The sequence below is a fragment of the Danio rerio genome, chromosome 19 (genome assembly GCF_049306965.1).
Source record: "Danio rerio strain Tuebingen ecotype United States chromosome 19, GRCz12tu, whole genome shotgun sequence".
In the NCBI taxonomy this organism is placed as follows: domain Eukaryota; kingdom Metazoa; phylum Chordata; class Actinopteri; order Cypriniformes; family Danionidae; genus Danio; species Danio rerio.
The window spans coordinates 18,913,785-18,939,708 of NC_133194.1; the positions used below are offsets into that span (position 1 = coordinate 18,913,785).

Genomic DNA, 25,924 nt, shown 5'->3' on the forward strand with positions numbered 1-25,924 from the left:
CAGCCATCTTAACTAAGTAAACTAAAATTAAATAAATAACTGCAGCGTAGACCAGTGAAAGATCTTCTTCAAAAACACCATTATATTCACATTCTCAGGTGAGAGGATTGATCTCTGTGCAGACACAGACATGATGCTCATTTTTGATTATCTAAGGTTTCATTTAGATAGATAAGATTCCGTTTAAATTAATGACAAATATACATATAATGTGTTTGTAAAGTGTTTTTACACTACATATTCACCAGTAAAATACATCGCAGTTGTGTCTGAAACTAATGTTAGGGTTGTAGCCAGCGGTATTTTTGCCTCCCGATCTCTCTCTATCTCCCGCTCCTTCCATGCCGGCCATTTATGTAGGTCTGCCTTCATGACAGCTGATGCCTGTCATTTCTGTAGGTCCGCCTTCATGACAGCTGATTGGTCAGGTGACCGATCTACCATCATTTGGCGACGTAGCGCAGGAACATAATTTGGCAACGTAGTGCGGGAATATAAAAAGCATGTCAGGAAGAGCGGGAGAGAGCGCTTTTTCCTTTGATCTCGTTTTTCGTGTATTTTTCTGACATGATTATGATTTTCGTTGTTTTTGTTTAACTTTCGTTTGGGCAAAATTATTTTGCATTACTTTTGCCCACTTTAAGAAATTTTGTGAGGTTTGTACATTTTTATTTAAATTTATTTGTATGTTATTTTTTGGCTCCGCTCCTTCCCGACAATATTAAGCTGTATCTCCTCAAGTTCACTCTTTTCTCAGAGTAAGGTGGATAGGGAAGATGTCATACGATTTCCATTTTGCAAACACGTAGAAAATGTACTGTTAAAGACATCAGATAAGAGGTAAAGGTCATCTTTGTATTTATTTTATTCTACAGTTAAGTATAGGGAAGAATATGGCGCTGAAGACCTTTTTTTCTTTTCATTAGTTTTTAGGGGGTAAGGGGTTATTCATGAGTTTGAATTGTTTTGTTATATTTCTTTCTTTTGTTTCGCTTCACTTGCATCCCCTTGCTCGAGTTTAACTCATTTTTGTTTTATACTTTATTTGAATTTGTAACTTTATTATTTTATTTTTATTAGTGTAAATATTTATCTTTTTTGTATATATTTGGGCAATATTCTGGTGGCGAGGCAGTGGTGCAGTAGGTAGTGCTGTCGCCTCACAGCAAGAAGGTTGCTGGGTCGCTGGTTCGAACCTTGGCTTAGTTGGCGTTTCTGTGCGGAGTTTGCATGTTCTCCCTGCCTTCGCGTGGGTTTCCTCCGGGTGCTCCGATTTCCCCCACAGTCCAAAGACATGCGGTTCTGGTGAATTGGGTAGGCTAAATTGTCCGCAGTGTATGAGTGTATGTGTGTGTGTATGTGTGTGTGGATGTTTCCTAGAGGTGGGCTGGAAGGGCATCCGCTGCGTAAAAACTTGCTGGATAAGTTGGCGGTTCATTCCGCTGTGGCGACCCTGGGTTAATAAAGGGACTAAGCCAACAAGTAAATAAATGAATTATTCTGGTTTACTTTTGTACATTAAATCACTTTTGTTGTCAGTCTTTTGCTTACACCCTCACGTTGTGAAATTACTACACTTTTTAAATGTTTTTCCTTATGAGTATAAAACAGATAGGCGTGCGCTTTGTCTACAACATGAATTCCATTCCTGTACTCCACTGGAAAACCAAAATGTTCCCACACAGATGACTTAAATATGTCTGGGGGATCTGCAATCTCAGTACTATGTGAAGCAGCCATCCTGCGTACAGTAGTAACGAGTGTGATGCTCACTCAAGTCACATGACATGACATGCACTTGGAAAATACTAACTTTAGAGTATATTTAGAACAAAACCTCATCATTACTAAAACAATTTAATCAAATTTGATAAAATAAAGATGTTTAAATTGGTTTAGTTAGTTAGAGACAAGTGACGTCAACCTCAACAATGGGCAGCAGGGGGCGTGAAAGTACCGTGGTACGCCATGAGAGTTTCGCGATGCGTATCGTGGTTAGTGTATCGCGATATTTCGGTTCGGTTTTAATATCGTTACACCCCTTACACATATGTACCTATGTACACATACATACACTCAGTCTAACCATACCTGTCAACATTGGGATGTGAAAATAAGGGTTATGCCCTCCATAATAAGGGATTTCCCCAGCCCCCTTTAAAAAATCCCCAAATTACAAAATATGTTCATTTGGAGCTTTTTCATTGTAAATAAACATTTAAATAGTCAGTAAAATGTTTTAATATTATTTACAAAAGAAAAAATAAATAGTATACATTAGCAGCAAATTAATTAGCAAACAGTTCAGCTTATTAAAATTAATAGCTATTTTAATGAAATACAATCAAATCTCATAAGCCATTTCATCACTGTATAACGTATACATTCTGATTAAAGAGCAATGAATGAATGATTTATTTAGATTTTTTTTTTGTTTGATTACATTAAATAACAGGTCACTCTAAAAATGCATACATCTAACATTATAATGAAAGCATTCGACTGCTTTCCTAACTTTTTATGCTCATCTAGGACGAAATTACTTTTGTTTGAAAAAAAAAAAAAACACCAAGATCAACATCTTTAAATATTATTATTATTATTAATTATGTGTATATCTGTTTAAACATGCAACCAAAACCCAGACTTTTGCTCTGCTTCAAATCACGAGTACAGAATCCGTTTGGGAAACAGCGTTTATTTATCACTTTGGAGCGCTTCAGCTAACAGTCATGCAGCGGTATGACTTGTTTTGAGGATTTTGAGGACTTGTTTTCAGCGGTTTTGAGGATTGCATATGAAGGGGCGACGGCACCTGTAATGAAAAGGAATAAAATCGCGCAGTTTTTATGTTTATTTTAAAGTGTTTTCGTGCCTAACAAAGGGAGAGCACAGAACAGACTAGCATTTAAGAGCAAGGGGCGGCCACTTGTGGTTCAGCGGTATGGGTTGCGTAAAGGGAGGCTTGGCTGCAGAGAAAGACTTGTATACGTGAGAAATAAGGGAAAATACCTTTACAGGATCATAGCGGGACAGAACTGTAAAATATGGGAGAATCCCAGGAAAAAGGGGAGGGTTGACCAGTATGAGTCTAACGCATGTTCTAAACTGTCATTTGAACAAGAAAATGCACAGACAGATTAATGCAAGTCGTAACTATTTTTAATCCAGTAAATATCACACTATCACGTAAAATGTACGACTTTTAAGGTCCCGCATGATAATGCAAGGTTCCTGCCACTATCCAGAAACTTCACACAGCTATTTAAGAAGAATAAACCAACATTTTACAGGCCACAATCAACAGGCTAATTGACTCTTAGTGAAGGAGATGTGTTGCATTGCATGAGACAAATGGTGATCCATTAAAGTGGATAAATTACACAGTAAAGAAAAAGTGCTTACTAACACAGATTAAGACAAATCTGTGAACAGCATCTGAGAGAATACTGAATTTACTGAGTTACTGAAGTTCAACTTATGAAAAATGAAAGCAAATTCAAAAGTGTTGCGTTCATATATTTTGAGTGTAAATAATAACCACATTAAAATAACAATGTTAATATGTTGCAGACAATAAGCTGAATACTACAATCAAAAACAAACTGTAGAACTAAAGATTTACCTGTGACTTTTTTCTCATTATCATCGTAGTTGCTCGAGGTGAGCAGGTGTCCAAAGATCAGTGCAGGAACATACATCTTCTCATCTTTGTGTTCAACCACGGGAATTCCTTTTCCATTATTCCACACAGAGATAGTGTTGGACTCTCTATTAGAACCAGAAGGGTAGGTTAGGCCATTACAACACAAAGAGACAGAAGAGACACCAAAAGATAGATGTGCTGAGTCCCAGTTTTCCTACATTTACTTCTATTTTAAGTGTTATATCAAAACATGGACTGTAGTATTTCTTTCTGTCTTCGATTAACCTACCCAGTACCGTTTGGCATTTTCAAACCCAAATATCCATCCATAAAAATTGTAAAGCACATGAACAGTGAAATGTGAAGTTTATTTCTAACACCCATAAACAGTCTTTAAACAGAGCAAATGTGAATATTAAAACAGCACTTACGGGTCAATAGTGATTTTGATGGTTGTCATGTTCTTGTCTCTCTGTTTGTTATCAGCTGCATTGACTGATGGGTAAGAAAATCATGTTAGAGCATGAAATATCACAGGTATTTCCAGATCAAGGAGACCTTGCAATCGAAGGTCTTGCATTAACTGCATAACATCCTAATGTTTTTAAATGACAGCATTTTGTTAAATGAATGATAAAACCGAATATTTTTACTTAAGTCAGATTTACAACGCTTTTACACTAAGCACCTTATTTTTATATTAAACAATGCTTCTACAAATTATAAGAATCAGTACTAAGTCAATTCAAGTAAATTAGAGACTAATGGAACTTAATGCTACTGCGACATTTGCTGCTGAAATTTCAAGAGTCAAGCTATCAAAACCTTTTAACTAGGGGTCTTAACTAAGGGTGGGTATCTTAAAGGACTTCACATTCTTATCCAATTGTGAATGAGTTCTTTTCCTAGGTTATTCCTATTTCCTTCTTCTATGCAAATAGATCTTTGAATTGTAATACAAAATCAAACTTTTAAGAATCAATTCAGAATCGATAGAGAAAGAATCAATAAATTGTTTTTTTTTCTCCACCCCTTAACACTGTCCTGCAAATCATAAGACAAGGTTGGATCAGACTGAGGTCTATGTATCACCAAAAACATCATGATATGATACGTATCCTAATGTCATGATATGTGCTGCGGAGGGGGGACATGAAGACAGGCTGGATCTGAACGCAGTATTTATTAAGAGAATAGTCAGACAGGCAGGGATCAAAAACCAGCATACGGAGCTCAAGTGTAATCTGTGTAGCAGGCAAATGGCCAGAACAGGCAGTAAGAACCCAAAAACTATAAACAATGCAAGACTCAGGCAGGTAAAAACAATGGAAATGTTTTGAAATGCAGCATCAAGATGCTAGCCATCAAGCCATCAAGATACTGTGACCACTTTTCCTCCTTTCTCTAGTAATTCCAGTGGGTGAATACCCATCACAATAGCTCATAAAAACATAACTTTTACCATACTTGACTCATTACTCACTCCCATCTGACTCTTGTTCCATGTCCCACTCTTGTCCCAATGTTCCCCTAGCAGTGCAAGCACTAGATGGTCGCCCCATGGGTGAAGACAGGATTTGTTACAGCATCACGAAAGTTCAGTTGCAAGTTGGAGCATTACATCACGAAAGCATTAATTTTTATGTAATTTAATCTTACCCTGCAGTCTTAGGACTTCCTTGGTTACGCCATTATGACCCTCACATGTCCTGGCAGAGTGATCAGAAAATATTTTGGAGAGTATCCTGTCATAATCAACGTCTACAGCAGTGGTCACCAAACTTGTTCCTGGAGGGCCGGTGTCCTGCAGATTTTACCTCCAACACTAATCAAACACACCTGAACCAGCTAATCAAGCTCTTACTTGGTATACTTAAAACATCCAGGCAGGCGCGTTAAGGCAAGTTGGAACTAAACCCTGCAGGGACACCGGCCCTCCAGGACCAGGATTGGTGACCCCTGGTCTACAGCCTCTTTAGAAACATATCATCAACTGTTAAATCATCTTTATCTACTAAGAATCAGATTGCCCTTGTCTATTCAGATCTAAGCCAAACCTTTAACAAACAGAAAGCCACTCAGTTACCACCACACTGTTCAAGTGATTGTGCCATTGATTTAGTTCCTGATGCAGCACCACACAAGGGTCCAAAGACTAAAAACATCCAAAGACATTCGGTTTATGTGAATCGGGAAGGCTAAATTGTCCTGACTGTATAGCTGCGTGCCAAAATTGCATACTTATGCACTATTCTACGCCATTTTGTAGTATAAATAGTGTAAGTAGTGTGTTCACACTGAAAAGTCTAAAAATAATAAGTGCACTTTAATTACCCGGATGATGCACTCATTCAGCCGGTAAAATGAAGTGTGTAATGATGGACACTTCAAGCACTCAACGACTCACGTAGCGGAAGCGGTGGAGCTATCGGGCGCACATGTTGGATATCTTTATTTGTTTTGGAAGGTGAAATCAAAATTCTCCTATGAGAGTGATTATAGCACCTTCCGATGGTAAATGCGGTTATACTCATGGCAGGTATTATTTGATAATTCGGTTGTTTATTTCACTGATTTGGCAACCGTCAAACGTCATCAAGGAAACGGTTTGAATTTCCGTTTAGTAAAAAAAACATTTTTGTGCCATTTGGGAAGACACTACATACACATACTATATTGTTGAATGTGTAAGTGCATAAGTACATACATAGTGCATGAGTGCATAGTGTGTCATTTGGGCCGCAGCTTATGACTGTGTGTGAATGAGTGTGTGTGTGGATGTTTCCCAAGATGGATTGCGGCTGGAAGGGCATCCGCTGCATTGAAACGTGCTGGATGAGTTGGTGGTTTGTTCCTCTGTGGCGACCCCGGATTGATAGGGGGACCAAGCCAAAGAGAACATGAATGAATAAATGCCATTAAGACTTGCCAAAAGTCTTTTTGAGTTGCAATCATTCATAAATAACATCTTCCACAATGTGCTGGATCATTATCATGTTCATTATTTTCATTGACGACATCCTTATATACTCCAATTCAATGGAGGACACGTTCTTCATCAAGGCAAAAAAATGCAAGTTCCATCTGATGTGTATACAGTGGAGGGAACCGAAGAGTGGACCCCCCGCCTATCTATGTCGAAGCTAATCTCTTAAGAGATTGTGGATTCCAGGCGTCAGGGTGGCACTTTCCAGTATCTGATGGACTGGGAGTGTTATGAAACAGAGGAACGGTCTTGGGTTAATGCTAAATATATTCTAGATTTCCCAGTTTACTGAGAATTTCCAACACACGTCTGGAAAGACTGACCCCCTGACTACGCAGTAGACATTGACGCCAATTTCATTTTTTGCTTCAGGAGCCTCTCGCAGGGAATAGAATTCTGTTGTAAATGAAAGCCCTGATCTTTAATCCTTGCACCACCAGAGGGAGCCATCATTTTAGACTTAATCGCCAATAATCCCTCATGCATCTTTTACAGATGTATTTATAACCCTACATTTCCTTAATTTTTCTGCAAAGTTTTGATTTGCATTGCTGTCATTTCTGAACATTTTTATTTTTGCTGCATTGCCTTTATTTTTGACCCTTGCATTGTTTCTCTACTTTTTTTTGCTGCCTGCCCTGACCTTTGCCTGTTGTTTTTGATTTTTTAATTGCCCTTTGATACTGATGCTGTGCTTTTTTGTAACTGTCTAATAAAGACTGCTAATAGACCTCTCAACTTCACAACAGTAACATAGCCTTCTGAGCATTACATTTTAGATGTTAAAATGTAGTTATTTTCTCTAGAGATTGTAAAAACTGTTAAAGAATATATATGCTCCAACCAATAACTAATAACAAAGAAAATGCAAAAGCAGACCTTTGTCCATTTTAGTTGTGATTGTAGAGATTGTAAAAGTAACAGTCTAGTTCATTCATCAAAAAAATATATATATTGGAAGCCATATAAAAAAAACTGGAACTGATTTTTCAATTGGGCCAGAAGTAGTTAGTATAAAAAAAAAACAGTAACTGTCAGAAATTAAACCAGCAATGATACAGGGTATACACAGAAATCAGAGATTGAAATCCAGTACCTTTAAGCCTCTTTTCATATATTTTAAGACCTCATTGCCCCTTTGGGTTTTAAACATTAACACATCTTAACTTATAGTTTATTTACTAAATACTGATTGTAAGAAACTACTCTTAAACTAAAACATTACTCATATGCTGAATAAAATGCTAATCCAGCAGTTGGTGTCTACAATAGAAGAAATAACAGTATTTCCCTGTTTACTGCACAAAACAAATGTCAAATCTAATGTCAAATCAAGCAGGATTTTATTGATTTCACAAACTACACAGCATCTTAATAGTAAAAAAATTTATTTAATTAAAAATTAAATTCAAATTTGAACTTTAATACGTCGCAAAAAAATAGCAATTAAAGACTTTTAATACCTTTTAAGGGACCTAAAAGCATAAAAGTGAATTTGTATCATACATGTAGAATGAAAACAGACTAGAAGGAATAACATTGGACTGATTTAATAACTGACTTTCAGGAAATAAGGAGCGCATTAACAATATAGTTCAATAAAACAATAGTTCTATATTTTGGTAACAAATGTTTGACTAGCCTGTAACTGAAATGATTAGTACAACAGACTTAGGTGAATTTTAATTTGAATAAACACCTTTAATGGTTCTAATGACAAACTCAAACTGTGACCAAAAGTGGTAAAGAAATATGTTCCACACAGAATACACAGACCAGCTACTCCAGAACAAGACAGGTTGTGAATAATATTAATGCAGTTAAAACTACTTTGCATTAACACGTGATAAACTCATGATTAATTAATTTTGACAGCCATAATATATAAACCCTTGACTTGAATTGACTTGATTTGTCTAAACTTGAACTTAAGACTTGTTTGCACTTGACAATGTATGACCTGTTTCCACCAATGTTGAAGACTATGCTGGACAGGGAAGTAAAATAAATGATTTCAAAAGCTAAAGAGGTAAAGCAGAGCTGCCAGGTAAAGCATCCACACACACACACACACACACACACACACACACACATATATATATATATATATATATATATATATATATATATATATATATATATATATATATATATATATATATATATATATATAAAATACAGTAATCTTACCAAGGATCTCAACAAATATAAAATGCAGTAATCTTACCAAGGATCTCATCAAAGATTTTATATAATCCAGGGACGAACGAAATCTCTCTCAAGTTCATTCCAATTTCTTCATCAAAAACCCACATTTGCTGTAAAACACACAATTATTTGAGTAATATATAAATAAATGTAATGCATTTGAGGGAAATGACACAATCATGCTTAGAATGGGTCTGGATTCAGTTTAAAGATGCAGTAAGTTTGGCACCCAGTGGTTAAACTAGGTATTGCATTCTTGGATCAAAACATTGAATGCTGAATTATAATTGGGTGAGCTGGGGTCCGTTCTTCGTACGTGGATTACTCAGTTAGCTGGATTTGGATATTGACGATTTGACACGATCCAGGATCGGTTCGTTCTTCAAAGCTGATCTGAGAGTTGTTGTCATAGCAACAATTCTGCTAGCTCAAACCTGATCTGAAGCAGGTTCAATTCATAGAAACAGGATTAGATCGGGTAAGTTCAAGCAAAGATAATAAAGAAAGTACCGAATTATGATATTTTCTTACAGTAGTAGTTATATACACTTGGGAAAATAGTAAAAAAAATTTTTTACTTTATATATAAAGTTATAGTTATTAATAAAATAAATAAAGTTATATTAACAAAACTTATGCAATCTGCACCCTCGAAATGAAAGTACAAAGAGAAGGTTTATTGATATAAACTTTTTAGATCGCTTCAGTACAATTTGTGTATGATAATAGAAATGCAGAATATGTGACTTTTTTAAAAAAAGAAATAATCCATAATGCAGTCATGAACATGTTTTGACAGTTAATATGCCAGTGATTATGCTTCACAAAAGTTGCAGACACCTTTAACAATATCAAAATGCTTTTGTAAACATCCAGTTATTCCATACAGCGATTAAAAAAACGGCTACTGTAATAAAGAAAATATTTTCTAAATGTAGAACTAAATACATTGATATGCACTGAAATACATGATAAATACTCTTGACACATGAAAGTGTAAAAAAGCCTGCAGTTCACAACATATGTGGAAAGTTATTGCGTGTCATATTTAACAAACCGTTTACTGCTAATTTTATGTAATTTTGCTCACATGGATAATTGAATATTAATCAGATGATGTCATTACGCTGCTGTGCCGTCAGCCAATCGTTGCATTGCTGATCATGATTTCGAGGATCGATAGATCTGTCCTTCACAACACACGCAGCGATCTCACATCAGTTCATCCAGACAATCTAATCTGATTCGCAAACTTGTTTGAAGAACCAAATTAGCCAGAGATCAGTTATCAAGATTAAAAGATCCAGGATCGGCAAAATCATCTTAGATCATTTAAGCGAGGTAAAAAGAATGGACCCCTGGCATTGGGCAGATAAAAAAAAAAACATAAACAAAACAGCGTTCCAGCATGGAAAACACGTTTTCACAGAATATCTGACTTCAGCAATGTTTTTTGGATAAACAAGAATGTTCACTTGACATTTTTCTTCAATATCTGCAAAAATTTTTTTTTTTTGTCTTTTTATGCTTTAGAAAAGTCCAAAACTTACATACAGCACCTTTTATTTTATTCTATTATTTATATACCTTAGCTATTCTGCTTAAAAAGCAAAACCTGTTAAACTAATATTTGTCTTTGCATGTTTTCAAGTTTGCAATTTTCTAAATCAGATTTTAAAAAACTTATTAAATGATCTAAAATCGCTGTTTGTGCTCCTGCTTGTGAAGGACAGACCTACCTATCCTCAAATTCATGATCAGAATGACATGATTGACCTGATCATCTGATTAATATTCAATCATCTATGTGATCAAAATTACATACAATTCATAGTAAAAGGTTTGGTAAATATAATACACAATGACTTTCTACATTTGTTGTAGGCTGCAAGCTTTACACTTTTATGTGTCAAGAGTATTTAGCAATTTATTTATTTATTATTTTTACTTTTAGAGTGGATTTTCTTTAGGATCGTATTCAAGTTTTTTAACCTTGTGGTGTCATAATTGCTGCTTAATTAATTAAAAAAAAAACGTTTTGATATTGGAAAGATATCTGTAATTCTTTTTTGAAAGTTTTGTTATTTTCCCAACGTTAAAGTTATATATCCTATAGGTTATTATTGTAAGAAAATATCAGCAGTAGGTAGCTACATACTTTTAGTATCACCTTTACTTGAAATGACACAATCTAATCCTGTTTATATGAAATAAGCCTGCTCTTGAGCAGGTTAGAGCTTCCAGACCAGTTGCTCTTGAATGAATTTTGAAGAACGAAACTATGAGTCAAATGATCAATAACCAAATCCAGCTAATTGAGCAATCCATGTATGAAGAATGGACCCCTGATCTTTAATCATCATCCTAATAAATTTTCTCTCACCTGAGTGACAGGTTCCACAGAGCCAATATATGTATCTGGGCGGAGAAGGATGTGTTCTAGTTGGGTCTTCTTCTGGTAGATCCTCTCCACTGACATCTTCTTAGAACTCTCCTTCTTCACCACCTCACTTTTTCCTGCATCTCCCCGGCCATTCATTTCCTCTTTCTTCGCACCATTGTTCTTGTCAAAGAGGGTCTGTTGTTAGATACATCCATGCAATTTTGTTAAACTTGCTAATGACTATCAAATCAAATATAAAGCGGGGCAGATCAATAACTTTAAACTTTTTAATTTAAAAAATAATAACTTTCAATTTAACACCACAGAAAACAACAATAAATATAAATTGGGCTTCCGTAATTCATCTGTAAAATCAACCAATATGACAATGATGATTAATAGACATCAATGTTTATTCAATTTAATAATATATTAATTTTACTTTTTAAATTGTATTTAAGTTTCATGGTTTGCCAAAAAAGGTCACTAGTTCCGAGTCCCGGCTAAGCCAGGAAGTATTTCTATGTGGAGTTTGCATGTTCATGCCTCATGTTGCACTGGGTGCTTCAGTTTCCCCCATAGTCTAAAAACATGCGATATAGATGAACTGGGTAGACTAAATTAGCAGAGGTATATGAATGTGTGTGAATGATAAAGTGTATAAGTGTTGCTCAGTGCTGAGTTGTGGCTGGAAGGGCATCCACTGCATAAAACATATGCCAGAGTAATTGGTGGTTCATTCCTCTGTGGTGAACCCTGTTTAATTAGGGAGTTAGGTGAAGGAGAGTAAGTAGGGGTGTAATGATTCACCGTGAGCCAGTTGAAAATCAATACAAATTAGGGTTGTGACGGTGACGAAATTTCCCCACCGGTTAATCGACATGTGACAACACCGGTTATACCGGTATCACCGTGGGAGTGGGCGTTTCTTCTTTTCCTCTTTTTTCTGCTTTTAAATAGCTTATAAATGCTTGCGAATAATACTTGAACTTTCAGTTTTGCGGGAATTGCCAATTCGGCGTCAATTGTTTGAATGAACAAAAAGGAAACTACAAAAAAAATAAATAAAAATCACTGTTATTAAACAACACATAACTTTTATTAACATAACGAATAAAACACAACAATGCTACAGGCTGAAAAAACTGTGGAAGTTGGAACCATACAAATAACAACCATAAACGCCTATATTATATATTAACAGCTTAGTCCTTATGATATGAACAATCCGTTTATAAAATAGGCTACATCATTAACGAATCTAGGCTATTAAAGAAAAAACCGAATGTGAAATATGATCCTTGCATAATGATCACAACTAAACAAGTTGGCACTCATTTTATATATAAACTATAAATAAAAAATAATGATGAAAATGTTAAGAAATGTAACATTATTTTAAAAAATGTTAAGACTACAGGCTGAATAAAAGCGCCTTGTCAGAGCTAAACATCACCGCACACGTGTCAGTTTACAGCTTCTGTAAAGTTCAGACATCATATACAGATCACACAATCTCAATAAACAACATGTAAATGTATAAACATTTCGAAGGTATTGTTATGGAATATTTATAACTATATGATCTTGCTTTTTGGTTATGATACCAGCTTTGATCTCTCTTAAAAGCGGCAGTTACAGGCGCTGCATAAGCGTGTATTACACTGTCAGTGGCGGAATACACACAGCACTGGCAGGAGGTTTTATTTTTAGTTTTATTTGTTGCAGATTTGCTCTTTGTTTCTTTTTAAAAAATACCTTTTATTTTTAAAATCTCTCAAGTTAATGTTGTCTATCGAGTAACATAAACTCCCTCGGATTGGAGTTCGGTGCGCAGTAAAATGGACCAACACCAGTGTTAACACACTGCATACTGTAGGTCCACAGCTCTGGCGTTTTATGAATTACATGTTTTAAATGACAGCGAGACATGCTACGTTTAGTTTTATTGTAAAATATAGATTATAACCCAGTACACAGTAAAATAATGTTTTTTATTGAGGGCGTATAACCGTTAAACTTAAGGCAGCATATTTTTATTAATATTAAAACACATTACAACAAACTAGCTACCCTTTGATTTTTTTTCGTTTATGTATATTTTTATCAAACGAAAAATGCAATGAATAGTTTATTTTGGTTTTCATTTTTTTAGAAATAATATAATTTCAAGACTACACAACTCCTCCACGGCTCCAATTGCGTTTTGAGATATCCTAGATAGACTTTCTGGCTCAAAGACATTTATGCATGTTTATTTCATTGCTGTATTCTGACAGATTTCGCAAAGGCTTCAGCTATTCTACCTGTCAGCTGGTACCAGCCTCAGTTTTGCGACTTGACTAGTTAGGCGTCTGTGTCTGGATGACAGAGAGAGAGAGAGATGAGATCAGACCTCAGATTTGATGTGTGGCCGCACATCTCAGTTACTTTATTGCAATTTTTAATATTGACTCATCTAAATTAACTTTTCATTTATTAAAAGCCGAAATATTGCCAGACAGACGAAGCAACTTTCGGTTTTTGAAGAGAGCGTCCTCAGTGATAAAAGACGCGCACACACACTGGTTAGCCCACACTCTTGTCGGCCTATTCTTTATTGATTTTTTTAACATTAAACGCATAATAATCAATTGCAAAAAAAGAACAGCTGAACTTCGGAAAAAGTGCTCACGACTGTTGCTTTGTTTCTCTGCAGTTGGCTTATTAATGGCGCGGCGTTGCTAAATCACTCTTGTTTTAATAAATAAAAAAAGATAATTTATTAATAAACTGTTAGATGATGGTCGCGTGATTTTAAAAATCAGAGTATGCGTTGCATATTTATGGCTATTGATCTTATCTACCCGCGACCCACACATAATTGAACATAGTGTTGAAAATGAGTGTATAAATTAGTTGTGTTTCCTCCAACTGCTGCCACCTTTGTCAGGCAAAGTTTGCAGATTGCCTCATTAACGTCTTCAGGTTCTCTTTTTGCAAAATATAGCCGAACAGGCACATTTTGCATTGCGTTTTGACACTTATCCATCCGCCATTCTCTTTCTGTAAATTCGACTCCTCTCATTCTCCTGATGTGATAAATGAAATATGACGCATTGTAGCTATGTTCAGATGATAATTATAGTGCATGCTCTCATCTTAAGTAAATTATTTAGAATTATGTTTCCCATTTAATTCAAATAAATATTTTAATTAAAAAAAAAAAAAACGAATACTTAAAAAAAAAAACAAATGTGGGGACGGTGTCACGGTGAAAAAGTGATTTGTCACTGGTGTTGCGTCTTAAAACCGGTATCACCGTTAACACCGTCTATCGTGGCAAGCCTAATTCAAATACGTTATGATTCAATCTGGTAATTTCCTGCCTTGGCAATGTTTTACTAAACTTTAGCCCCTTTCAACCATACAGACCTTTCCGGAAAATTGCCAGTAGTTTTCCGGAAAGGTCTGTATGTGTGAACAGGTCCTTTTTGAAAATACCGGTAAATTCGTTCTGGCTATTTTCCGGAAAGAGAAGTTGTAACATTACCGGTAATTTGCCGGAATGCTGCGCTGTGTGAATGCAGAAGGAAGATTGCCTGAAAGAGCGCGTGCACGTCTAGAACGTGCTGACGTGATACGTCTGCTTTAGCCAATCAGAACAGTCAGATGCGTTTACGTCCGCTAAGTTTATGAGAATAAAAGCCTTTGAACATTTTCCCAGACGCATTTAGCTGCTAGAAGTTAGTCAGATAACGTTTATGTTCTTCTTAATGCCAACTGTGTAAATAATAATCGATAAGATGCTTATGATAAGCCGCTGTTTGTTTACCTTCAAGCTTTGCGTGTGCCTGTGAAACAGCCTGTGAGCGCCAGCACACACACACATATCATGAACATCTCGACATGCGAAAGTGATCCTCCATATGTTTTCATCGAAGTTGTTCACAGTACTGATCATCCACATAGTTTGTAATGTAGTCAAATGTTTACAAATACAAGCGCAGTCGTCTAAGGCTCATTTGTGGTGAATGATGTGAGAATTTACCGGTATTTTGGAATGGATGTGTGAACGGTCTTTTCCGGAAAAATTCCGTAACGTCCTCGCCTGTGTGAACAGCACTTTTTTGAATATACCGGTAAAGTCGTTCCAGAAATTTTCCAGATATTTACCGGTATCACTGTGTGAAAGGGGCTTTTACCTAGGTTGAAAAGTTAACCTTACACATAATATGTAATTTTTTATTGGCTAATTATTATTAATATGAATGTAGTAGAAGAACTGCTGCTGCTTAAAGTGAGTAAATGTTACTCACTTTTAAAAGTAGTTACTAATAATAAATATTAGTTATATCTTACATAATTTCTATTGGTATGTTGTAACTTAAATTGAGGTACTATTTTTACTCAAATATTTGTGATAGAATCTACTCTAATGCAAATTGTTACCTTGATTTTATTGGGTTGATTCTATAAGTTGTTTTTTACAGTGCACAGTGTTTTTCCGCAAGTTTTTAGAGAAAACAAATTCCAGAGATGTGAGTACGCAACAAGTAAGTATTCAAATGTAATGGTAGTGTACTTTTATAATGTCATTCACATCACCCTGGCTTGGTTTAATTATAAAATAAAACCTTAATATAATGCACTCACTCTATTTATTTTTATAGTATTTTTATAGTCTTTTTGATAATCAGTAATGGCAATTATAAACCAGACCCTCTAGTTTTTAGGGATTCTGCGATTGCTGAATCCAACGCAAAATAAAAGTAAAATATCTGATTTCGTACTAGTACAATTGCAATTGCAGATATCTCTAATTGTTATTCTGACTAGTCAAAATATAATTAGAGATATCTCTAAATATATTTATGGAGTCAGAACAAAGATTTAAATGCTAAAAAGGCTTGCCATAGAGAGCGCTTCTAAACAGCGCAGCAGCGATGACGTAAGCTTGCCGAGGCCCGATATGGTGTGAGCGCAGGCCGTCGGGGGAGACGGGAGGGGGGACAAGTGTGCTTTGGCCCGGTTCGAGGCAACTGTACCTAGTGTGAGTACGGCCTTTATCTATCATGTTTGATATCATTTAAAATGTCTCAGTGCGACTGGTACAATGGTCTCATTCCCTCAGAAATAGACATAATCAAAACAATAAATATATAACTTCAGGCATCTTTTGAACCGCTGTGAAGGGTGTGCCTTTCCTACAGGCAGCACTAAATGCAAATGCCTTTTGTTATTCACACACCCCTTTCCTTGAGGGGATTCTTGAATTACTTAAGGGAAGGTTTGAAAAATGTTTGGCGCGATTCTGCTTACTCAGATCAGCTTACGCTTACATGTTATGTATATTTTGAAGTCAGGTACGCATCTTTTAATCATGGATTTATCTTTGAGAATTTGATCGTTTATGAATTGACTGAATGAATTGGCATAATACACATTTACCTGACTAATAAACTGTTATGTTTGAACATATTTTGCTCACTCTGTAATTATTAGTTCTAGTAGATTATGCTGTATTCTTGTTTCCACACTTCTTGCGTCAGGTCAGTAGATGAGCCAGTTGAGATGGAGCATTGGGTTCACTAATTCTATTTTTGACTGACTCTTGATATTGATTCAAGTGTAATTAGGTGGAAAGGGCGTTAATTTCCGTCTAGGACAACAAGGAGTTGTATGGCTAACCTAGATTGGGTACCCGACCTTTGTTTGAAAGTAATATTATTCTAAATTAAGTTCATATGGGAAACCATGGGCTTGGTGAAAACCAATGTTATTATAGAGTACAGTAGTCGGTTACATTTATAATAATGCCCTAACCTCTAATTGGAAATGATATTGTCTTTACTCAAGGGTGTACATCTAAGCGGGACTAACTAAAAATACTTTAAAACGAGCACGCTAGTAGCGGTCATCTAAAAGTATTAGTCAATTACCTCTGTTTAATATTCAAGACTGACGAGAGTGTGATCGTGAGGGACGCCTTCGGCCGGGGTGATTTCTCTGAGCAACATGAGCACCCGAATGAACGAATGTGAATGTGACATTATTCTAAATTATTTATTGATATAATCTTCTTAATGTTTTATGATGGAAGTCAAATAAAACTAAAGATGAATATATTAATATTCTAAACCACCTCAAACCGGATCTAGGAAGTGTGAGTGCACTGAATTGGGCTCAGGCACGGTTTACTTGGCCGGCCCTAGCCCGGGTGGAAGAGGTTCACTTGGCTTGGTTTACTTTGGGCTTTTTACGCTTGTGAGAGTGGAAACGGGCCTAAGCCCGAAACTGAAAGCAAGACGTGACTTTTAAGGGACTGTTTCATATGCATTTATTAACCATTCCCCATAATTTAATTTGTTAAGCGCAAAGAATTGTTTCAAATCTGTTTTTAAATTCAGTTCTAATTTCCGGCAAACGAATAAATAACCAATAATAACAAAGTGTGTTCAAAAAACTTGATTATAGCCTAATACACATGCTATGCCCTATATGGTCTAAAGCCTGACAGGTGGGGAAATCTAAGCTTGTTTTAAATAAAACAAATAAAATTATGCATATAATAAACAATACTGCTAATAATAATACAATTTTACAAAAGTGAATTGTTATAAATGGACTGAAAAAGCCGCCCAAGATGCAGAAGGCATAAAAGTATGGTTTTTATAATTATGTAAGCTATAAAATAATATGTTTTGTAATAATTTAATCCTTTATATTTAGGCACATCAGCCAAAATTTAGTTGCACCCACCAATTATGAGCACCGTTACTACAAGTTTTATACAAACATATTTAATGTATACGAAATCAACACTAAACAAACTAACAAGCAAAAAAAATTATATATATATATATATATATATATATATATATATATATATATATATAAATGAAAGCGTGAGGAAAATATGTCTCAACGAAATCCCGTTATCACAAGAAAATAGATTTTTATAACAGAACTGAGTGAGCAAAAGATACACTGAGCGCTCACCGGCCCTGCACGCACTGCTTAAATGAATCTGTTAACGGTATAACTGTGCTGTTCTCACAAGTGCTGTCAGATATTGTACTAATGCTTTTGACACATATTCTAGCTTATTTTTTGCATACATGTTAATAGCAATACCGGTTTATTTTTATGAGTAGCGATATTAGTTTACTCAATGCAAGCCCGTTCAATTTGACATATAGCTGTCCCTTGCATGGCGGACAGCATCTGGTGATTATAAGAAGGATTAAACAGAAGCTCTTGTGCTAGATGTGGCAAACAGTTACCTGAAAACTCCATCCCACAGACTTTTTATTGCGGACTTGAAGCCAATGGAAGTCTTCTACTCTTGGAAAAGTGTAGATAGTGGATTAACATTTAGCACATGATCACTACTAAGATGTTTCAGTATTTATAACTTTAGATGTCATGGTTTCTAAAACAAAATCTGTCAGTGTTATCTTCATTCTCCTCTTCAGCACTTTACAATTTTTCACGGTAGTAGCTCTCTCTCTGTCATCCCAAGCCAGAAGCGCTGACTGAGTGATTGACAGCTGATATTAACCAATCATTCGCGTTCAGTGCTAGAGCAGTGGGCCAATAAGAAGAGCGTGAAGGCGGGGCACGCATTACGGACTTGGATTTGTTTACTGCAGCAAGTTGACATGACAACAGTTTTAAACCATTCCTGAGCGCTGCGTTTCACGTTGCAAGTGCAGAGATGCATTCTGCGTGAACGTCTCCCGAATCCGCGCATGTGGTGAACATTTTACAGTAAAAACCGGTCGCACATAACAATTTTAAGCACTCGCAGAAATGCTCCCAAATATATTTTAAGGTCGCATAGATAAAAATTTCGGGCGCATATGCAACCAAAATGGTCGCAATTTCAAGCCCTGTATATATATATATATATATATATATATATATATATATATATATATATATATATATATATATATATATATATATATATATACACTTAATATTTTAATTATTTTTCATATGTAAAGATATTTGTGTATTGCTGTACATCCTGTCTGAATTAAGCAATGTGTATTAAGCGAGACGCACAAATAACGCGCTCTGCACTGGACTTTAGACCGGCTTTGTTCTGGTTTGTTGAACAGAATATTACAGTTTCTCAAAATAGCAACGCGCCAGCAATGCGTCTCAACACGCCTCCTTTTTTAAGACTGGAACGCCTATGAGTGCACATATGAGCGCAAACGCATTTGCTATTTAAACAGTGTGGCGCCAAACGTCAAAACGACTCTTGAGTCGAGCTGAAACTAGCAAACAACTGCACCGCGCCTTGCGCTGGGTGTATGATAGGGCCCAGAGAGTGGACACACATTAGACACACATCTGGTGCTTGTATTTGCTCCTGCTATACGTCCACAACTTCACGCAATGGGTTAAATTAGGCTTTACTGTATCCGTGTTCAGTTCTTTACTTCCACTGTATCTTTTTAAGAAAACGGCACCAGCATTACAAACTGTCATTCAATCAGAAGAAGTCAAAGCCAAGCTGACAGCTTATTTGATTTCTCCTAATGCAGGGTTCTCAACCTTTTCTACTTCGGGGCCCGCTTCTTTTTCCGATCAATTTTTGAAGGCCCACCTGTCTGACATTTCTCTAAAATGTTTGTATAAAATGTTTCTTTAAACCTTTATTTATTAACAAATATATACCTGTATATAATACTATATATATATAATGAAATCCAAAAATTGTAGTATAATATTAAGTAGGGGTGTGACGAGACGCCTACTTCTCGAGACGAGAACAGACACAAGATTGGGTTCACGATAACAAGACGAGATTTTTACACTATTTTAAAGAAATCCTTTATGATGAAACATGAATGGAATAGTCTTCAAATATTTTGCTAATATATGAATGGAAAACAGATTTTTATATTAAAAATGTTTTTAAATCACAAAATACAAAACAATTTAAGTGTTTTTATTTTACCTGTATTGAACTTACTTCCATTTTTTAAGTATACAATTTCCATAATTATTACTATAATTTTATGTATGCAATAGTTTATACTATTTTTTATTGAATTCTATGCAATGAACATGCAAACAATGCAAAATATTTGTTATATAAGTATGTATATAAATGGAAAATAACAAACTCTATTGACTGGCTTTTCCCCTATAGAATTTCAGAGTATTTACATTGCAGATCTTGATGGTCAGTTTAAATTTTTATTTTTTATTTTGATGACCTGCTTACATTTATAATATTTTAAAGGTGACTCGTATTCGATTATCTGCATTTACAATGCACACGGCAAAAGGCGCAATGACAAAATAAAGAGCAGGCGCTGACTGACAGCGGATAATAAAAGAGTGCTCTTTTCTCCATTCCTGTGTTTATTCTGTTCACATGGTTTCATTTTTTTAAAATTTCTTTTTGACAAGTGGTTTTCCTATAGTTTATAACAAACGCGCTCATTCGGCCATATTCTTTTTATCTAGGCCTTTTTAAACCAGTAGTCGTCCTAATGTAATGTCCATGGCGTGATTTATGCACGTTTGGTGATGCATGCAACAGTATTATTTTATATTGGTTACGTGGAGGATGTTGCGCTCTTTCTCTCTCGGGAACATGCAAAAAATACTTGTGGTATATGATAATATAAAATCGTTTTTTAGACCTTGTGTAGAATTTGGTCACTTGAACCATGAAAAAAAACAAACGTGTTTGGTAATGATAAAGGCGGGTGTTTGATTCTCCAGCAGTGTAGTATGTGTGTGCGCCCTTAGATGTGTGTAGATGCCGAGAATATAGTCTCAAACAGCTGTGTGGGCTGTCCTGTCGCAAAATGCGGCTAGAAGTCTTACACCATGATAATAGTTTGTTTGCGGCGTTTACGGTACTGCACTTCATTAATGCCGCTTTTTGCACATTTCACGAAGTGTTTACATCACACCCGCCCGCCCAACCGAGTGACATCACAGAGGCCAACCTTACCAGGTGTATGCAAAGCACTTGATTTGCGGTTCAAATTCAATCCTGCTTCCAGTCTTCAATGCTGATTTCACCCCCACGCTCCACCATGCTACCATCTCAACTAACAAGACAACTTTTTACCTCGACAAGAAATCTCGTCGCGATTGAATCTCGCGAGATCTCGTGACACCCGGTATCTCGCGGCATACCTGCAAGATCGCTGAGGCCCACCGGTTGAGAATCCCTGTCCTAATGTACATTTAGACAACCAGTGCCCCTTTAGAGAGGGTGTGCTTGCTTTATTAGGGACCGAGCACCGAAACGGTGCGTAGGCCCTATTGGAATTGCTCCGTTTATTATTATTAGGGACCGAGCACCGAAACGGTGCGTAGGCCCTATTGGAATTGCTCTGTTTATTATTATTCTTCTTCTTCTTCTTCTTCTTCTTCCGCGGAATGAATCGCGGTTTTGAGGGGCTAAACATGCCCGAAAACTCACGCAACTTTGCACACGCCTCAGAAGTGGCGAAAATTTACGTTTGTTATGGGCTTCGGAAGTGGGCATGGCAAAATGACTCGACAGCGCCACCTAGAAAAATTAAACGGACGAGCCCCCGATATACGAATCACGCACATGCACGAAAATTGGCACACACCTCAAACATGCCAAAACATACGAAAAAGTCTCTTGCAGCCATATCTCAAACCCAACAGGAAGTCGGATATTTTTAACTTCCTGCGGCGAAAAAGTGGCGTTTTTGCCATTTCCAGAGGTTGTATTTTAACGAACTCCTCCTAGGGATTTTATCCGATCAACACCAAAATTGGGTTTTGTCATCTAAAGGCCTTGGCGATGTTAAATTGCGAAGCTTTAGAGTTTTCATCGATGGGCGTGTCCGTGGCGGCCTCGCAAACTTTGACGATTCGCCACAAAACAGGAAGTCGTTATAACTCAGGCATGCATTATCAGATCTGCCTCAAAATTCACACGTTTAATAACAGTCCTGACCTGAACACGTTTACATGCCAATAACCAGATACAGTTACAGCGCCACCTGCTGGCCACAGGAAATGACATGATTTACGGAGTAACAAACACCTCCCACAAATTTTATCGTATCAGCACCAAAATTGGGTGGTGTCATCTGAAAGCTCTAGTGATAATATATTGTGGAGATCTAGAGTTTTTGCCGAGGGGCGTGTCCGTGGCGGCATGACAAACCTCAACGCTTCGCCATGGAACAGGAAGTCCTTATAACTCAACCACACAATATCCGATCTGCGTGAAACTTCACATGGTTGATAAACGTCATCTCTTGAACACATCCACATAACAATATTGAAGTGGGCGTGGCAAAATGACTCGACAGCGCCCCCTAGAAAAATTAAACGGACGAGCCCCCGATCTACGAATCACGCACATGCACGAAAATTGGCACAAACCTCAAACATGACAAAACATACGAAAAAGTCTCTTGGAGCCATATCTCAAACCCAACAGGAAGTCGGGTATTTTTAACTTCCTGTGGCGAAAAAGTGGCATTTTTGCCATTTCCAGGCATTGTATTTTAACGAACTCCTCCTAGGGATTTTATCTGATCGACACCAAAATTGGGTTTTGTCATCTAAAGGCCTTGGTGATGTTAAATTGCGAAGCTTTAGAGTTTTCATCGATGGGCGTGTCCGTGGCGGCCTCGCAAACTTTGATGATTTGCCACAAAACAGGAAGTCATTATAACTCAGGCATGCAATATTCAATCTGCCTCAAAATTCACACATTTAATAAGAGTCCTGACCTGATCAGGTTTACGTGCCGATATCCAGTTACAGTTATAGCGCCACCTGCTGGCCACAGGAAATGACATGTTTGACACTGTAACAAACTCCTTCCACAAACTTTCCCGTATCAGCACCAAAATAGAGTGGTGTCATCTGAAAGCTCTACAGATGATATATTGTGAAGATCTAGAGTTTTTGTAAAGGGGTGTGTCTGTGGTGGCATGACAAACCTCAACGCTTCGCCATGGAACAGGAAGTCCTCATAACTCAACCACACAATGTCTGATCTGCCTGAAACTTCACATGATTGATAAAAGTCCTCTCCTGAACACATCCACATAACAATATTGAGTCAGTCATAGCGCCACCTGCTGGCAGAAGGTAGTTTGGCTTGTAACTCGGCCACACAATGTCCGATCTGCCTGAAACTTCACATGGTTGATGAAAGTCCTCTCCTGAGCACATCTACATAATAATATTGAGTCAGAGTCATAGCGCCACCTGCTGGCAGAAGGAAGTTTGGCTTGTAACTCGACCACACAATGTCAGATCTGCCTAAAATGTCACATGGTTGATGAAAGTCCTCTCCTGAGCACATCTTCATAATAATATTGAGTCTTTCATAGCGCCACCTGCTGGCAGAATGTAGTTTGTCTTATAAAACAATCTCCACACAATCTCTGATCTGCCTGAAACTTCACATGGTTGATAAGATTCCTCTCCGGAAGACATCTACATGCCAATCTTAAGTCACAGTTATAGCGCCACCTGCTGACAGATGGTAGTTTGCAGTATAACTCAACCACACAAAGTCCGATCTGGCTGAAACTTCACAAGTTTGATTAAAGTCCTCTCCTGAACACATCTACATAACAACATTGAGTCTGTCATTGCGCCACCTGCTAACAAAAGGCAGTTTGGCTTATAACTCAGCCAAACAATGTCCGATCTGCCTGAAACTTCACATGGTTGATAAGTTTCCTCTCCTGAAGACATCTACATGCCAATCGTGAGTCACAGTTATAGCGCCACCTGCTGACAGGAGGAAATTTGGCATAAATCTGTGATTTTCTCAGATTTTTTTTTATATATCGGCTTAAATTATTACTGTTCGCTGTTCTCTGTCATCCTGAGGCCACCGGGCGGCGGTGAGCCCGGGTGCGAGGTCCCTATCATCGCTGCTTGCAGCTTTAATTCTTCTTCTTCTTCTTCTTCTTCTTCTTCTTCCGCGGAATGAATCGCGGTTTTGAGGGGCTAAACATGCCCGAAAACTCACGAAACTTTGCACACGCCTCAGAAGTGGCGAAAATTTACGTTTATTATGGGCTTTGGAAGTGGGCGTGGCAAAATGACTCGACAGCGCCACCTAGAAAAATTAAACTGACGAGCCCCCGATCCACGAATCACGCACATGCATGAAAATTGGCACACACCTCAAACATGCCAAAACATACGAAAAAGTCTCTTGGAGCCATATCTCAAACCCAACAGGAAGTCGGATATTTTTAACTTCCTGCGGCGAAAAAGTGGTGTTTTTGCCATTTCCAGGCGTTGTATTTTAACGAACTCCTCCTAGGGATTTTATCCGATCGACACCAAAATTGGGTTTTGTCATCTAAAGGCCTTGGCGATGTTAAATTGCGAAGCTTTTGAGTTTTCGTCGATGGGCGTGTCCGTGGCGGCCTCGCAAACTTTGACGATTCGCCACAAAACAGGAAGTCGTTATAACTCAGGCATGCATTATCCGATCTGCCTCAAAATTCACACGTTTGATAAGAGTCCTGACCTGAACACGTTTACATGCCAATATCCAGATACAGGTATAGCGCCACCTACTGGGCACAGGAAATGACATGTTTTACACTATAACAAACTCCTCCCACAAATTTTATCGTATCAGCACCAAAATTGGGTAGTGTTATCTGAAAGCTCTAGCGATGATATATTGTGAAGATCTAGAGTTTTTGCAGAGGGGCGTGTCTGTGGCGGTATGACAAACCTCAACGCTTCGCCATGGAACAGGAAGTCCTTATAACTCAACCACACAATGTCCGATCTGCCTGAAACTACACATGGTTGATTAAATTCTTCTCCTGAACACAAGATCTAGAGTTTTTGCAGAGGGGCGTGTCTGTGGCGGTATGACAAACCTCAACGCTTCGCCATGGAACAGGAAGTCCTTATAACTCAACCACACAATGTCCGATCTGCCTGAAACTTCACATGGTTGATAAAAGTCCTCTCCTAAACACATATACATGCCAATATTGAGTCAGTCATAGCGCCACCTGCTGGCAGAAGGTATTTTGGCTTATAACTCAGCCCTACAGTATCTGATCTGCCTGAAACTTCACATGGTTGATTAAAATCCTCTTCTGATGATATCAACATGCCAATATTGAGACAGTCATAGCGCCACCTAGTGACAGAAGGAATTTTGGCTTATAACTTAACCACAAAATGTCTGATCAGCCTGAATCTTCACATGCTGGATAAAAGTCCTTTCCTGAACACATCAACATAACAATATTGAGACTGTCATAGCGCCACCTGCTGACAGAAGGTGGTTTCGCTTATAACAGCCTAACAATGTCCGATCAACTTGAAATTTCACAGGTTAGATGAGATGCCTCTCCTGAAGACATCTACATGCCAATCTTGAGTCACAGTCATAGCGCCACCTGCTGACAGGAAGAAGTTTGGCATAAATCTGTGATTTTCTCTGGTTCTTTATATATATCGGCTTAAAATATTATTGTTCCCTGTTCTCTGTCATCATGACGCTACCGGGCGGCGGTGAGCCCGGGTGCGAGGTCCCTATCATCGCTGCTTGCAGCTTTAATTTGCTTTATGTTTGCAAGATGGTCTACAAAGTGTTTTTTTTTGTTTGTTTTTTTACTGTTGTAATTTGCTTCACTTTTAGAGTTGACTGATGTAATGTTTACATTGGTTAAAACGGTTGTATTCTTACTATATA

General features: G+C 37.2%; 1 protein-coding gene across 4 annotated transcripts in view; it reads right to left on the reverse strand.

The window, feature by feature from the left end:
- Window positions 1–25,924, reverse strand: part of top2b (DNA topoisomerase II beta) — a 97,143-nt gene that overhangs the window by 63,701 nt on the left and 7,518 nt on the right. For 2 of the 4 annotated variants that reach the window (XR_012394698.1, NM_001045191.2), the window contains exons 2-5: window positions 11,224–11,418; window positions 8,860–8,950; window positions 4,078–4,141; window positions 3,626–3,771 (exon numbers count right to left, since the gene is read on the reverse strand). Coding sequence is in view for 3 of the 4 variants with exons in the window: in NM_001045191.2 (NP_001038656.1) it covers window positions 3,626–3,771; window positions 4,078–4,141; window positions 8,860–8,950; window positions 11,224–11,418 (496 nt within the window). In the remaining variant the exon portion in view is untranslated. Of the gene's footprint in view, window positions 1–3,625; window positions 3,772–4,077; window positions 4,142–8,822; window positions 8,951–11,223; window positions 11,419–25,924 lie in introns of all 4 variants that reach the window. The other 2 variants (XM_005159507.5, XM_068215173.2) reach the window with 2 other exon arrangements.